Source organism: Mobula hypostoma, chromosome 4 (genome assembly GCF_963921235.1).
Source record: "Mobula hypostoma chromosome 4, sMobHyp1.1, whole genome shotgun sequence".
NCBI lineage: Eukaryota > Metazoa > Chordata > Chondrichthyes > Myliobatiformes > Myliobatidae > Mobula > Mobula hypostoma.
Genome location: NC_086100.1, coordinates 65,157,114 through 65,172,434, shown reverse-complemented (window position 1 = coordinate 65,172,434; position 15,321 = coordinate 65,157,114). Strand labels below are relative to the sequence as shown.

Below are 15,321 nucleotides of genomic sequence, written 5' to 3'. Positions count from 1 at the left end.
AGTCCCTGCTGCTGTAAAACATCACTATAGCATGACGTTACCTCCACCATACCTTACAGTAGGGATGGTGTTACCTGGCTAATGCGTAATATACTCTACAAAGTTCCTCTTTAGTCTCATCCAAACACAAGACCATCTTCCACATCTTTACAGTACCTTCTAAGTGACAGTTCGCAAACTGCAATTTTTTTTCAAACCAGGATTTCTTCCTTGCCACTCTTCCATGAATACCATTTTTATGCAAGGCCTTGGAGATCATGGAGTCATGAACTTCATCTCCTGTTGCAGCCACTTACTTCTGCAGCTCAATCAAACTGACTGTTGACATTATGGTAGCCTGACCTAGGCAGTGTGGCTGCAGTTTCATATTTTACCCACTTTTTCACGATGGACTGCACTGAGCTCCGAAGCCACTTCAGAGCCCAGTGCCTTTGAAATGGTTTTGTACCATTCCCCAGATTTGTGTTTCTCAAATTTCCCTAACTTCCCTCGAATGCTTTTTTGTCTTCGTTTTGGTTTGGTATGTTGAAAAGTTGGACCTTACAGAGAAAGGGGTCAGTTGGTAAGGTAATATAGCACATTGCATCAAAGCGGATGAATACTTTTTCAGCCTCACAATTTTGGTTTTTAACTTTTAATAAATTGTTGACACATTTTGGAATATTCCTTTTGATTTGACATGCATAATGTTTTGTAGATTATCTCAAAAATTCCTGCTTCAATATATTTTAAATTTAGAAACTGAGACAGTAAAATGTGAAATTAGTTGTGGAAACTGAATGTTTTTTCCAGGCACTGTAATTAGGATAAACTGGGGCTTTCCACAGAGAAGAGGACTTTGCAAGGAGATATGTCAGGGGTATTTAAAATCATTAAGGTTAAAACTGGTTCCATTAGTGGAAAGGTTAACAACCAGGGAGAATAGAATGAATATGTTTGCATCACTTCTGGGTTTTTTTTTGCCCAAAAAAGTTTATATTTTGTTTTATGGACTGAGCAGTTACAGTCTGAAATGTACTAGCAACAGCAGTTGCAGAAGGATATTCAAAAGGAAGTTGGGTAATCATCTGAAATTGCCAGGGTTATGGTGAGAGTACAGGGGAGTCTGCAGAACCCATTGTAATTCTGTGATCTATTTCTGCAATACTAACTGCATTATACTGAAAGTGAAACACATTTATGAAACAAGACAACAGCATTCCACTTTTTCAAGCAAAGTCGCTTAAGGTGACATTAAAACAAGAATGTTTTTAAATAAGCATCTGATAATAGATTAGATGGTAGCACCAGAGGAAGAGAGAAATTTCACATTAAGAATCAGAACTGTAGTGACTGTACCTGTAGTTAAATAACTCACTTTTGGTAATTATTAAACTTTTCATATATCGTCCATAAAGGTAGGTGAATTATTTTTAAAAGAAATGTTAAAAAGATAGAAGACAGTGCATCTCGGTGAAAGTAGAAAGAGGAGATAGGTAATGACAATTCCTCCCCTGACACCACCTTCCCACCCCTGATGGTGCTTGACCTGCTGAGATTTTGTTTGCTCCAGATTCCAGTATCTGCAGTCTCTTGTGTCAGTAAGATAACATTTACATTTCACACAAATTGCAACATTTTAACTGATCAAATACTAATTCATGAAATTAAACCAATTGCAAAGTAACACTATCCCCAAAAGATCAGCTAATTAATGCTGATCTGTGACCCTCCATAATTATATATTTGAATGACCAAGTGCATTCATTTGCTGTTCCATCTGGGATACCAGTATTGGTGAAATGTAATGTAAAAGCTAATAGCATCTTGAAAACAGATATTTTCTTCAGTATTATGTAATGCAGAAAGGTTAAGGTGCAGGCATTGTGAATCTGAAGGAATCATACTGTACAGCCTTACTTAACATAATGATCAATCCCAGACCTTTTGTTTGTTGTTGTGTAACAATTGTGCAAAACATTTCAATGTCTCTAATTTACCACCTGCACAATTCCAAGTGAAAAGGTTTGTGACAGCCAGTATTTCCAAGCACCAAGAATTGAACCTCTTTGACTTCAGATGCTTAAGGATGCCCACAGGCATAATGTGGGTTTTTATTAGTTCTAAACCAGGCCATCATGGATGCCCATACAACTGCTGGACAAAATAATATGGCTGCTTCATGCAGCCAATTGATGAAACATTAACTACAAATTTCATGAAGGAAGCTGGGCCAAAAGAAGAGTTTTTAGAATAATATGCAAAAAGATTTATCACACACCTAATCAATATAATCAATATAAATTTCCAACAAAAATAGCCTTTAGAACTGTAACAGTCTAAGATTAAAATTCTATATATTTGTAATTGGAGATTTTAAAACAGTGATAGAAATGCACAACAGGTCAATCTCCAGCTGTTGTTCAGCACAACATTTCCTGGTCTATTGAACAATCCATCATTAAAACAATGCAGCAAAATTCTGTGAGAGTTGGGGGCTTTACTTGGAGAAGAGCTTTGGTTTCACATGATTTTCCACATATTGCACAGTCAAGACTAACTAAAGGTCCCTCAAAAGCAGGGGTTCTCAACTTTTTTCTGCCATGGACCCTTACCATTAACAAAGACGTCTAAGGACTCCTCCTCTAAAAGGTACTTCTGATTCTAGAGCCCGTGCTCTGATTTAACACTTTCTGAACATAACCACTGCTTAAATCATATTGTCAAAGTCCATCAACAGCAGTTCAATGACTAAATCCAGTTAGATCCTGGGGGACCAGACTTTGTAGACTTATGAATATTACTTAAACATTACACTACATCGGCCTTCCATTTGGAGCATAACATGGATAAAGGTACCAATGACAGCCGACACCTTGTTTACCCTGCACAATTATCCTGGGAAACCCACGGTATGGCTTTATATCACTGATAAAAATTATTCTATTAGCTTATATTTCATAACTGTGTTTGCTGCTGGAGAAAATCTAAATGGAATTGCTGAAGTTGAATGTCTTTTGTAGTGCAGTTCTATCCATCATCTCAATTTTAATTGTTTTGTTAATTCTCAAGTTACAGTTATGTTGCATTGGATTGTTTTTTTCATACATTTACAGTTTTGGTAATTTATGCTAGATAATAAACTATAATGTTTCAAGCAAACAGATAAAATTACAAGATGGAAAACATATATAATCACAAAGCAGACACAGGATCCTTTGCCTTATTAAATATTTATCTTTACATCTGAGTAGTGTCACTAGCTGCTCTTTGTAGAGAATGGCAGAATGACATAAATGTGTGAAAAGAACCAAGAAGCAGCAACATCCTTCAAAGAAATGGCTCAATATCAATCTCAAGCGCAGAGCAGGGCATGGTCAGTTCAAATTTGGTGATAACATCAGGGTGAAGAACTCCCAGCTTGCCTATGCTCTGACCTTTAGCAAAGATCTCTGCACATCGACCCGGGAAGAAAGTGGAATCTATAAAAGGAAGAAACAGAACAAAAACCATCAGTATTTCTCTATCTTCAATAACCAGCAGATGCAATTCACTTCCATCACTCTGCCCTGCAGCTGGTAACTGATAACAGCTTTAATTAAATCTCGAACAGCTTTAAATGAAAATTTATAATTGTCTTCCGCAGGTCAGGAGTAAGCTACGCTTTGATGATGGTGGTCAACACCCTGTTTTTTTTTTCAGAATCCAAATGAGTAACTAGTCTTTATCACATTTTCAAGATAATTAACCATCAAAGGCACAAAATGCTCTTCACCAAAGAACCAAGTGGTAAAATAATTAAAAATGTGGAGTTAATTTCACTATTTTTTTAAAGGATGCAACAGTGGTTTTTTGTAACAATTCTTACTAAACAGTGTTGTTGCTTCCTTCCTGTTTTGTCTCACTTCTACATCAGCAAACAAACTTTCTGCAAATGATTGCAAGGCAGTTGACTGTTTTTAGACATCTGAACTAGTCATAGGTCATTTTTCTCTGCTGAAATCCTCACATTCTGCACATTCCTTCTTTCTGCCTTCCCTAAACTAAGGATCAGAAATGATCTACAGAAAATACCCTTTTCATATTCTGCAATCAAATGTCCCTTTTTGATATAAAGCAAAAGTGCAAATTAGTATTAAAAAGTATTAAAAAATAACTCATCTCCTTCTACCTTAGGCCACAAACTTATCAATCACCCCTGATGAGTTATTAACCTCAAACTTTCTGCATAATCACTCAAAGAGTTGAACTGCATGTGCATGTAACGAGAGCTGTATAACTCATCTCCTTCTACCTTAGGCCACACATTTATCAATCACCCCTGCTGTGGACACTTTCTGGAGGTCCAAGATCCGTATGCTCCACGACCGCTGGACTAAGTGTGTAAATGTAGGAAGGGTCTATGTTGAAAAATAAATGTGCTAGGTTTTCTAAAATTGACTCCCTTTACCTTAGGCCACGAACTTATCAATCACCCCTCATATGACTTTGAAAAATTCAATTGGTCTACAAAATCTAGATTCTAAAACTAAAATTTTAAATTCAAAAATTGCTATACCAGATAAAGAGCCATCACCTGCTGTACATCAAAACTTGCCCTTACCAATGAATGTCAGTGGTACTTGGCCCTGCAAACTGCTTAAACTGCAAGGTGAAAATGGGATGATGGCATCTGAGTAAATTGTCAGCAACTGTGTAACACCTTAACCAATCATTCTGAAGGATTTTGAATTGAATGGTACAAAACCCAAAAGAGGAAATATCTGTTAATAGTAGTATCTAATGTCAAACCAGATACTGAATGAAAAGTAAATAGGTGGAAAGAATATTTCAATAAAGGAAGATCTTTTTTTTAAAAAAAAGATCCCCAGTAATAACTACGATCTAAAGGAAAGCGCACATAGATAATTATTCATTTTCAGAGGTGGACAAGATTACTAGTAATTAATAATATTCCACCACTCAATGCACGGTCAGATTGAGAGAAGGTTTCATGTTACAGCAGAATAGATGCACATAAAGCCTTTGAATTCTTTGTCCAACTGCACAACTGGCTTCTTTGAAGTTATACATAAATATCTGCAAGGGCAATAAGTCTCAGATTTACTTTGACCAATTCTGTCCAATTATTTTCCCACATATTGAGGCAAACTCCCATTTTCCCTACATACACCATTTCTTTAAAGAAAAACAGGGAAGAAGTTAATTTACACAAGTAAATGTGTCTAGGTCAGCAGAGATATACATTAGTATCTTTTACACACTGAACTGAACTGAACATACTGATGCGGGAGAGGGAGAACTGGAGAGTCCGTCATCGTGCCCAACGCCGGTCCCCTAGGCCTGAGTCGAAGTAGTAGTAGTATTTGCATATTTAAATTACTTTAATGGGATGAAAGTGAAAGTAGTCTCCATTCTCATTTTTGAAGATCTACAAATCAAAAACTTCCAAAACAGCTTAGTCATACATTAGTCCTTCAAGCTCCTGTGAATGCTTGATTCCAATTATGTCATTTTATTTTGGAGTACTGTCTTTTTGGAGAGTTCAAGAAATTGATTTGAAAAGAACTTGATTTTCCCAAAGCTGGAAATCAAGTGAAGAATTAATGATTGTCCTTGTAACTTAAAACAAAACATCACTATTCACACTGAAGATTGTGAAATTACTCCTGAAGAGTTTTTCTTTTCTCCCCTTTTTAATTCCTCAAAACGGCATTTCATTAGTTTCTAATTTCCCTTGTACAAGAAAATTAAGGGCTTATAGTGCAGCCATTTTAATTATGCTTAGTTATGAAAAAGCAGCATTGGCCAGATGGGACACACAGTAGAAACCCACACCAAGGAGCACAGGAGGTGAGTCTTTTTGGGTTACCCAGAGAAATCGGCAGTAGCAGAACACTGCATTCTCTATGGCCATAGGATTGACTTCAATAGCACAAAGCTACTGTGGCTTTTGGGCCTGTCTGGTAAAGGAAGTCATTAAAATAGAACTAGAGGAAAATAATTTTAACAAAGATGAACATTTTGCTCTAAGTAAGAACTGGAATTCGATTGTAAACCAGGCAGAGCAGAAACCTGATTGGATGAGGAGTAACCAATAAGGAGGGACAGACTACAGGGGTATAAATACCACCGGACTAGACATGCCCAGGCATCATCCCTGAAGATGGCAGAACTGATCATTGAAACATGAGTTATAATCAATACCACCGGACTAGACATGCCCAGGCATCATCCCTGAAGATGGCAGAACTGATCATTGAAACATGAGTTATAATCAATACCTGTACACAGCTGGAAGCCCAAGAAGAGTTTATTCGTTATGCTTAGCTAGGGTTAAAATTCTTCTATAATCAATGTGAAAGATGATTTGTTGCATCAGTTTTACACAGTTTGAGATAAATGATGCTTGGCGAAGAATTGCTTTAATAGCCTGGTCGAAAATAAACGTAATCAAATATGAGACTGATTCAACTACTACAGACCTAGAGTATTGCAATTTTTTTGGAACTGGGCAAAAACCAAAAATTTAAACTAGACTATGTTCCAACACAATGGTGAGGGCTTCTCTTTCTCACCCCAAATCACCCAGGTTCTTGCTGTGAGAATTTTCATCTAGCAAGTACTTTTCATTAACATTTTTTGCTACACTGGCAGGTGATCACCTGTCTCCTTGAGACTCCATTAGATTTTCACTCCAGTTTCTCCTCATTTGTCTGATAGAAAAGCAGGTACAATAAATGTTCAGCAATCACTCCATGTCTTCTTGGAGTCATTCAGCAGATGGATTCCTTACCACATGGTGAAACTGACAATCAGCTTCTGGCTGTGTTTCTCATTTGGCAAATAACAACCACACTGACTGACAGCTCAATGTATTGATGAAATCCAAAGACACCCATTAATTAATAAGTGGTGGCATCATTCTGCATCCCAATTCAGTCTATTAAATTCCTTTTTTAAACAACAAAAATATTTTTCCAACAATTTGAATTAAGGGTCCACAGTGGATGGGTTACACTTTCCACTAGTTTTTATGTACAAGTTCTAGTTACATATCAGAACATTGAAAGTTTGATAAAATAGCATCTAGTCACACCGGGTCATTTCCGATTTTTAAAGTAGCAAAATTAAATTTTAACTGGTTCAACTTCAAATCCACAAAAACAAAAGTGGAACACAACATTGTGCTAAATGAAAAGCATAGTGAAAAGTTCTTCAAAAGCATATCTTGTTTAATACAAAACCTTAGAAATGGACTAACTGCCTCCTCAGGAAGTTTAAAATTAATAGTCACTGCGTCTTCATTTGACTCAAGTACTTATTAAAAGCATTTCCCAGTAAAGCAACCAGATGCAGTCTTAGTGTCTGAATCGAACAGGTGTAAAGCCTCTCAGGTAGTATGTCTAATCCCTTTAGGTTAAGCACCCTTTCCACACATCAAAGAACACATCAACAAAAGATACCACTGTCAGATCCACAGACAGAATCCAGTGGCTAAAAACCAGCACATAACTTCACTATTTCCCCAGTCTTTGCACTGCTGGATCTGGGAAGAAAGTGATGTTATCTGTTGGTTCGTGGTAATGAACCATTATATTATTTTAGTATCATTAAATATTCTGTCCCTCTTCTCTCTATTTGCACACAACGTAGAATTACATCACAGTTATAATACAACAAAATGCTATCTGGTTTAACTCATCTTCTCTTACCAATCAAGAATCCAACATGACAATCAATACTGAACACATAGATTTCTGATCTAACACAATGCAAAATGTAGAAGAATAAAAGCCTGTAATTTAAATTCATGGTAAGTGTACAGCAAGGTGTCTATATTTTTAGAAACATAGACAACCTAAAGCACAATACAGGCTCTTTGGCCCACAAAGCTATGCCGAACATGTCCTAACCTTAGAAATTACCTCGGGTTACCCATAGCCCTCTATTTTTTAAACTCCATGTACCTATCCTGGAGTCTCTTAAAAGACCATATTGTATCCACCTCCACCACCACCGCCAGCAGCCCATTCCACGCACTCACCACTCCCTGCGTAAAAAACTTACCCCTGACATCTCCTCTGTACCTACTTCCAAGCACCTTAAAACTATGCCCTCTCGTGCTAGCCATTTCAGCCCTGGGAAAAAGCCTCTTGACTATCCACACGATCAATGCCTCTCATCAAATTGTACACCTTTATCAGGTTACCTCTCATCCTCCGTCGCGCCAAGGAAAAAAGGTCGAGTTCAATCAACCTATTTTCATAAGGCATGCTCCCCAATCCAGGCAACATCCTTGTAAATCTCCTCTGCACCCTTTCTATGGTTTCCACATCCTTCCTGTAGTGAGGTGACCAGAACTGAGCACAGTGCTCCTAGTGGGGTCTTACTAGGGTCCTATATAGCTGCAACATTACCTCACGGATCCTAAACTCAATCCCACATTTGATGAAGGCCAATGCACCGTATGCTTTCTTAACCACAGAGTGTCCTATGGATTCGAACCCCAAGATCCCTCTGATCCTCCACACTGCCAGGAGTCTTACCATTAACACTATATTCTGTCATCATATTTGACCTACCAAAATGAACCACCTCACACTTATCTGGGTTGAACTCCATCTGCCACTTCTCAGCCCAGTTTTGCATCCTATCAATGTCCCGATGTAACCTCTGACAGCCCTTCACACCATCCAGAACACCCCAAACCTTTGTGTCATCAGCAAATTTACTAACCCATCCCTCCACTTCCTCATTAAGGTCATTTATAAAAAATCATGAAGAGTAGGGGTCCCAGAACAGATCCCTGAGGCACACCACTGGTCATCGAACTGCATGCAGAATATGACCCGTTTACAACCACTCTTTGCCTTCTGTGAGCAAGCCAGTTCTGGATCCACAAAGCAAAGTCCCCTTGGATCCCATGCCTCCTTACTTTCTCAATAAGCCTTACATGGGATACCTCATCAAATGCCTTGCAGAAATCCATATACACTACATCTACTGCTCTACCTTCATCAATGTGTTAGTCAGATCCTCAAAAAATTCAATTAGGCTTGTAATTTTTTAAATTAGTTTCATTTTGTACTTATAATACTCAACATAATGCCCAACCTAAGATTTTGTACCTCCGCCATTATATTTCCCAATGACAACCTCAGAGATCCATTTGAGAATCATCATAGATTCTGGCAGACTTCCTTTTCACTCAGCTTTTCATTGAATTCATTTTTAGTGAATCTGTCAGATGACTGACACAAGTTCCATGATACTTTTAATAGGGGGTTCATATCACTCTTCAATTACTGGAGAATTTTTTTTTCTACAATAGAATGAATATCCAAAATATCCTAAACTCCCTGCAATCTGCCAGATATTGACCACAGAAGAATATAGTGCATCACTATAAATATTTTAAAGCCTCTAATTATCTCATGAGCAATCTACTTAAAGAGGACTTAGACATTTGTAAATTATTACTTTAGAACAATGAGGCATATATCTTGAATATATTGTTTCTCTACATGAAATGACTGAAAAGTGGATTGACATACTCTATCTTATTTCTGGATTTTGAGAAATGCATTTGTGTAGTGTTGCGTCATATCAGAGTTTACATAAAATTATCAAAATATTGAACAAAGAAGGGGAAATCTGCAAGATTAGGGTGGAAATAGAAATACCATGAACAAACACACAAACAATATTCAGCTATCCTTTATACAGGTGACCGCTTGCACCAATCTGATATATTAGCTCCTGTTTTTTTGTCCTCAAGATTTTTCCCTACCTGCTGAGTGCTTGTGATTTTATTTTAGAATTCCAGCATCTGCATTTTTTTGCTTTTCCAAAACTGGCAATTTTCACAGATTATAGTTGTAACACACACAAAATGCTAGAGTTCCATCACATTACTCACATTGGGACATTTAGTAGCAGATAACACTAATGTCATCTACAATTAGCAAGAGTCGACTGATTTCCATTTGGCACTCAATCAGTGCCCCAGTGTCAACATCCTGAAGCTTACTGTGAACCACAAGGAGAATTGGAAAAGCTTATTACACCTTTGGCTACTAGAGCAAGTTAAAGGCTGGATTTTCTGCCATCAAGTACCTCACCTCCTGAATTATTAAGTCTTTGCACCATTTACAATGCATGTGCATGGCAAAAAGTTCTCCATTTGCCTGGATATGACCAGTTCAAGAAAAACTCAAATACTTTAGATAATAGACAAAGCAGATATTCTAACTAGCATGTCACCCTACACACAACAGTTAATTCCTCAGTCTATGGTACACCGTTGCAGCACTGCATGACATCTTCAAGGTTTAGCGCAAGAACTTACCAAGGTTTCTTTGCCAGCACTTTAAAATCAGACAAGGACAGCAGGGTAAAGGGAAAACTATCACTACAGGTTTTACTGTGTTGAATCCCAACCTAACTTGGAAAAATATCACCATTCCTCCTTTCATCAGTTCATCAAGCTCCTGAAACTCTATCCAATAATACAGATATTGCAAAGAATCAAGAAAGAAACTCACTGACAGAAAGATATTCAATACTGGTCATACCAACAACACCCAAATCATGAGTCCATAAATCACAAATCACTCAACACCAATGCTCTGATATTACTTAACATACATTTCTAACAAAAAATTATCTTCTGAACCAAAGTATCCCAAGAATATTGCAGTCTCTACTATGAAAAATTAAATGCTGACATGTTACCTGCTTTTTAAAGTCAAACCATTTTAATTGGTTTACTTAATTCAAGAGTGAGATCATCAAGCAAGTCTAAAAACGGAGTTTAAATTTCCCTGGTAGACTCCAACACTGTTAATGTTTCCAACAAAATCGTTAACTTTGACAAAATACACAAAATACGTCTTTTACAAAGAACAGGTACAATATTTGTACGGAGAAAGCTCACATTGTTGCAAAACAAGTTGACAGACATTTTGCATTCTTGAAGTAGCTTGATGCTCTGCAACACAGCCTTGCCCAAACTGTATGACTTTGTTAAAAGGCAATGGTTTCCAGAAGCAATTCACAAAATATGAAAAATTAATTTTCTTTACAGCATCCTCATTCTGACCAAAATAATCCAATTAACCACTTGTAATCATTTAATAACACCCCATGGCACTAATTACTTAGATTATAAGTTCAAATTCTATATTCTAAAGGAAAAGCTCCATGATTTTGTGCCATGAATGCTTATTATAATACCATTACACCTCTTCGTTCTACATATAATGGACTTAGATTCACCACCAGTCCCAGGAGATGTAACTGAACCAGACTTCTGACTCGTGCAAGTCTGCTTTGCTACGCCTGTTTGCTAATGCTGCTGTTCCGTATCCAAGCTTTAACAGGATCACTAAATCTCCTGATGATACACATTACCCTGAACGGCCACCTACAGTATCTCTGCTCCATTTTCAGTAGACAGAGCCAGGATCATTTTTCACACAATCTCCAAAAAGGCAAATGGCACTCAACAATTTCATCCCTATTTCCCGTCATCTAGATCTATGAACAGGTGTTTCTAAGAAGGCGACAGAAGGTCAGAGTGCAGATGCAATATTAAAAAAAAATGTAATTTACAACCATGAAGGTTTCAAAACTTGCTCAACATGAGATAGTAAGTCAAAAAGTACAAGATAGTTAATTGAAGGATATTGTAACTTTAAGGTGGCCTTCAATTGAATAGTTTTATTCAAGCTAAAATGATTTGCATCTAAATGCAAGTGCACATTTTTTCCTGCCAAATAGCAGAATTCAAATAATTTTGTAAATTTATAAAGCAGCTTCATTACATCCATGCAATGGAAACACAATCATAAAATTTACTTGGGTACTATTTGTAGAAACTAGTCGGAGAATTATAGAAGCCTACAGCAAAGAATGTTTTAAAAGGAGACACCCATCATTAAGGACCCCATCACCCAGGACATGCCCTCTTCTCATTGCTATCATCAAGGAGGTACAGAAGCCTAAAAACATGCACTCAACATTTCAGGAACAGCTTCTTCCCCTCTGCCATCAGATTTCTGAATGGACCAAGAACCATGAACACTACCCTCAGTGTGATTATTTCCTGCTCTTTTTGCACAACTTATATTATATATATTAAAAGGTATATAAAAAAATCAGAGTAGCAAATTATGTATTTCAATGAAATACAGAACAAATTAGAACACTATCAATAGTACAACAGCGATATAAAACTGTGTTTTAGTTCCTAATAGTTATCAGAGGAATTCATCCAGTGCATACAATGAATAAAATCAGCGCAGAGTGCAAATAATGAACTGCCTTCATACATGCTATTGACAATTGCATTCTCCAAATCTTCATTTTCATTGTAATATTCAAGATGATTGTTGATACCTTCAAATTCTTCATAGTACCCAACATGCTGAAGTAGTGCAATTGTTTAATTTTCACTCCTGGTCATTTCTGGCATCTCCAAGCCTGAATGCTTGAAACTGCAGTAAGCAAAACAGTTCTGAATTGTCTTACTGCTTATTTCTCGCCAACTATCAGTAACAAAAATCACTACTATTTAAAACACAAATAGATGCAACTAACGTTATTTAAAAACTGCTCACTCTAAGCATGGCTGTTAGGTGCTACACCATGCAAGTGTGTGTGGCTGACACTATTAAAACCCATTCGGCATCAGACTCCTGGCCCAACTAAGTGGCAAAGTGGCCCAAATAAAGAAAGGGAATCCTAGCATTCTTCTCAGTTAGTTCTTTTAAGAGTCATCCCATAAAAGCAGCTGTCCCAATTAACTGACAGCTTAATTAAATGGAATCCACTGTACTTCTTATTGTAATTTATAGTTTTTATTGTTATGCATTTCAATGTACTGCTGCCACAAAACAACAAATTTCCCGACATATGCTAGTAATATTAAACCTGATTCGGAGGCCACTCAGTTTGTGCCTCTGCTGATTCACTGTTCGTAAACCTCCTTTTCATCCATAACCTTGTTAAATTTCTTCTAGAACAACTTGTTTAACTCCCTTATATAAAAATTTATGGAATTATCCATCAGCATCTCTTCAGCCAGAGCATTCCAGAACCCAAAACTAACAATATAAATAATTTCCCTCATTTCGCTTCAGGTCTAGAACTCAGAGTTACTGGGCCGATGTTTTTATTCCCTCTAATTCATCTAGCAAGAATTTTTGGAACCACTATTGTATCTCCTCTATTATAAGGAAAACAGGGTCAATTTTTTATAAAATTTCCTCTTGAATGAAACTGCTCATTCTTGGTAACATTCTGATAAATTTCTTGTATTTTTTAATATCCTGTGGTGCCCATAATTGTCCATTATCTCATTAATCTGTGATCTGCAATGTGGCCAAATAGTCTTTCTTCCCAGAAACTAATCCTAACCCTCCATTAGTAGCTAACTTGTTTGTCTTTCAATCTTCACTTTGGCCTCTGTTTAAACTTGTCAGTTCTGCATTCAATATCAGAACACATTTTATTTCACCCTAATTGTTAATTACAAATTATACAGCCCTGTTAAAATGGTTCTGAGAATGTCAAAGAAAAAGATCTGCTGCAAATGTAATTAATCTAAATAATTTTTTAAAAAGCACAAAATAATTGGCTTGAAGTGCCTCAAGGTTGATTGATTTCCCATCAATAACTTCTACCTTTGATGAAGCTCTATGCAAATGTAAAAGAATGTATAGACAATGAATTACGGAACAAGCTCACCCAATATAGCTCAGGTATTCAATGCATTATCACTATGGAGCTGATTCACACTTACAATGAGAAGGTTGTAGACAGCTGGATTATACACATCCATTCTCATGACTTTTATAGCTACGCAGTGGAGAGCATCCTAACATGTTGCCTCACTGCATGCTACCGAAACTGCTCTAAGGTGGACAGGAAGGCTCTACAATAGGTAGTAAAAACTGCCAATGTATGACCAGCACTAGCCCACCAGCTATTAGGGGCATATATACACAGAAAGGTGCCAGAAAAGGGCCTGTAGCATCATGAAGGATCCTACCACCCTGCTCACAAACTGTGTGTCCCTCTCCCAACAGGCAGCAGGCTACGTAGAATCACCATACACAAAATAAATATTTTCCCCAAGCAGTAAGTCTGATCAACATCTCCATCCATTAACCCAGCACTCCACACCCCAACCACTACTACTTTATCACTTCCTGTCAGTCACCATATGTACAGACACTCCTGGGCCTAGCGTCAATTTATGGACTTTGTGATGTTAGTCACTCACCATAAGATACAATGTATACAAATAAGCTATCTTATGTGTTGATATTTATTGTGTTTTTTTATTATTGCATTCTTTATCTTATTGTGTATTTTGTGCTACATCATATCTGGAGCAACAATTATTCTGTTCACATTTACAAGTGTGTACTGGAAATGGCATTAAATAATCTTGAATCTTGAATAGAGGTTCCATGTTTAATCTCTGGATGTTGTACTAAATTAGTCACTCTCAGCACAACCAGCCTGAAGACTCCAGTACCATAAATGGAAAGAAAACTAAAATTGACTCTGAAGGCCATTCCTAACAACAATCTCTTTAGGAAGTACCACAGTGGATGGTATCAGAAAGTGCCTGTGGTGAGCTTGTGCAAAGCTGCCCTGGACTGCTCAGGGGTAACCGAAGATTTGGATTTGAGTAAAGAAATGGAGGACATCCAAGATTCTGGAACGTACATGGAGAGCAGCATTCAACAGAAAACACTTTTTCCTTCAAAGAAAAGGTTTGATCTGAATGCACAAATAATAATCGGAAATTTCTATTCCCTTACTGTTAAACCCGAGTAAATAACATAATGCATACAAAAAGTGAATATTGCACACATTTTTACAATTAAGCAAATATTCAGATTATTCAGGAAAGATCTATGATGCCCTTTCCCATAAACTAGCTAATCTAGCTAAAATTAGTCATGAGTACTCAAAGTGAATAAATGCTCCTAATGGGTTCAATAATTTACTTTTATCTGATGCTGATGCCATCCAAAATTAACCGAAGCATTTCACAACCAGCTGCAAGATATATATTAAGCATTCAACATTTTCCTAATCAAACCAAATATGTGATGTATTTTAGTGTCTGTAACCACAGAAATTTTCTAAAGATCTCTGCTAAAATTAATAGAGATCACAAGATCTCTGCACTGACTATACTCGCAAGTTTTAAAAAGGCTCATTCAGTTTAATTCTACAAAGAATAAAAACATGGATATGGAGGGCATTAACTGAATGCCCTGGTTAGCAATGCTCCCTCCAACAATATGGTAAAAAAAAACT

At 37.0% G+C, this 15,321-nt stretch overlaps 1 protein-coding gene across 2 annotated transcripts in view; it reads right to left on the bottom strand.

The window, feature by feature from the left end:
* Window positions 1–2,067: 2,067 nt before the first annotated feature.
* farsb (phenylalanyl-tRNA synthetase subunit beta) overlaps window positions 2,068–15,321 on the bottom strand; it is a 70,678-nt gene continuing 57,424 nt past the window's right edge. For both annotated transcript variants that reach the window (XM_063044908.1, XM_063044910.1), the window contains one exon: window positions 2,068–3,461. In XM_063044908.1, the coding sequence (XP_062900978.1) occupies window positions 3,310–3,461 (152 nt within the window). In that variant the 3' untranslated portion in view covers window positions 2,068–3,309. The remainder of the gene's footprint in view (window positions 3,462–15,321) is intronic.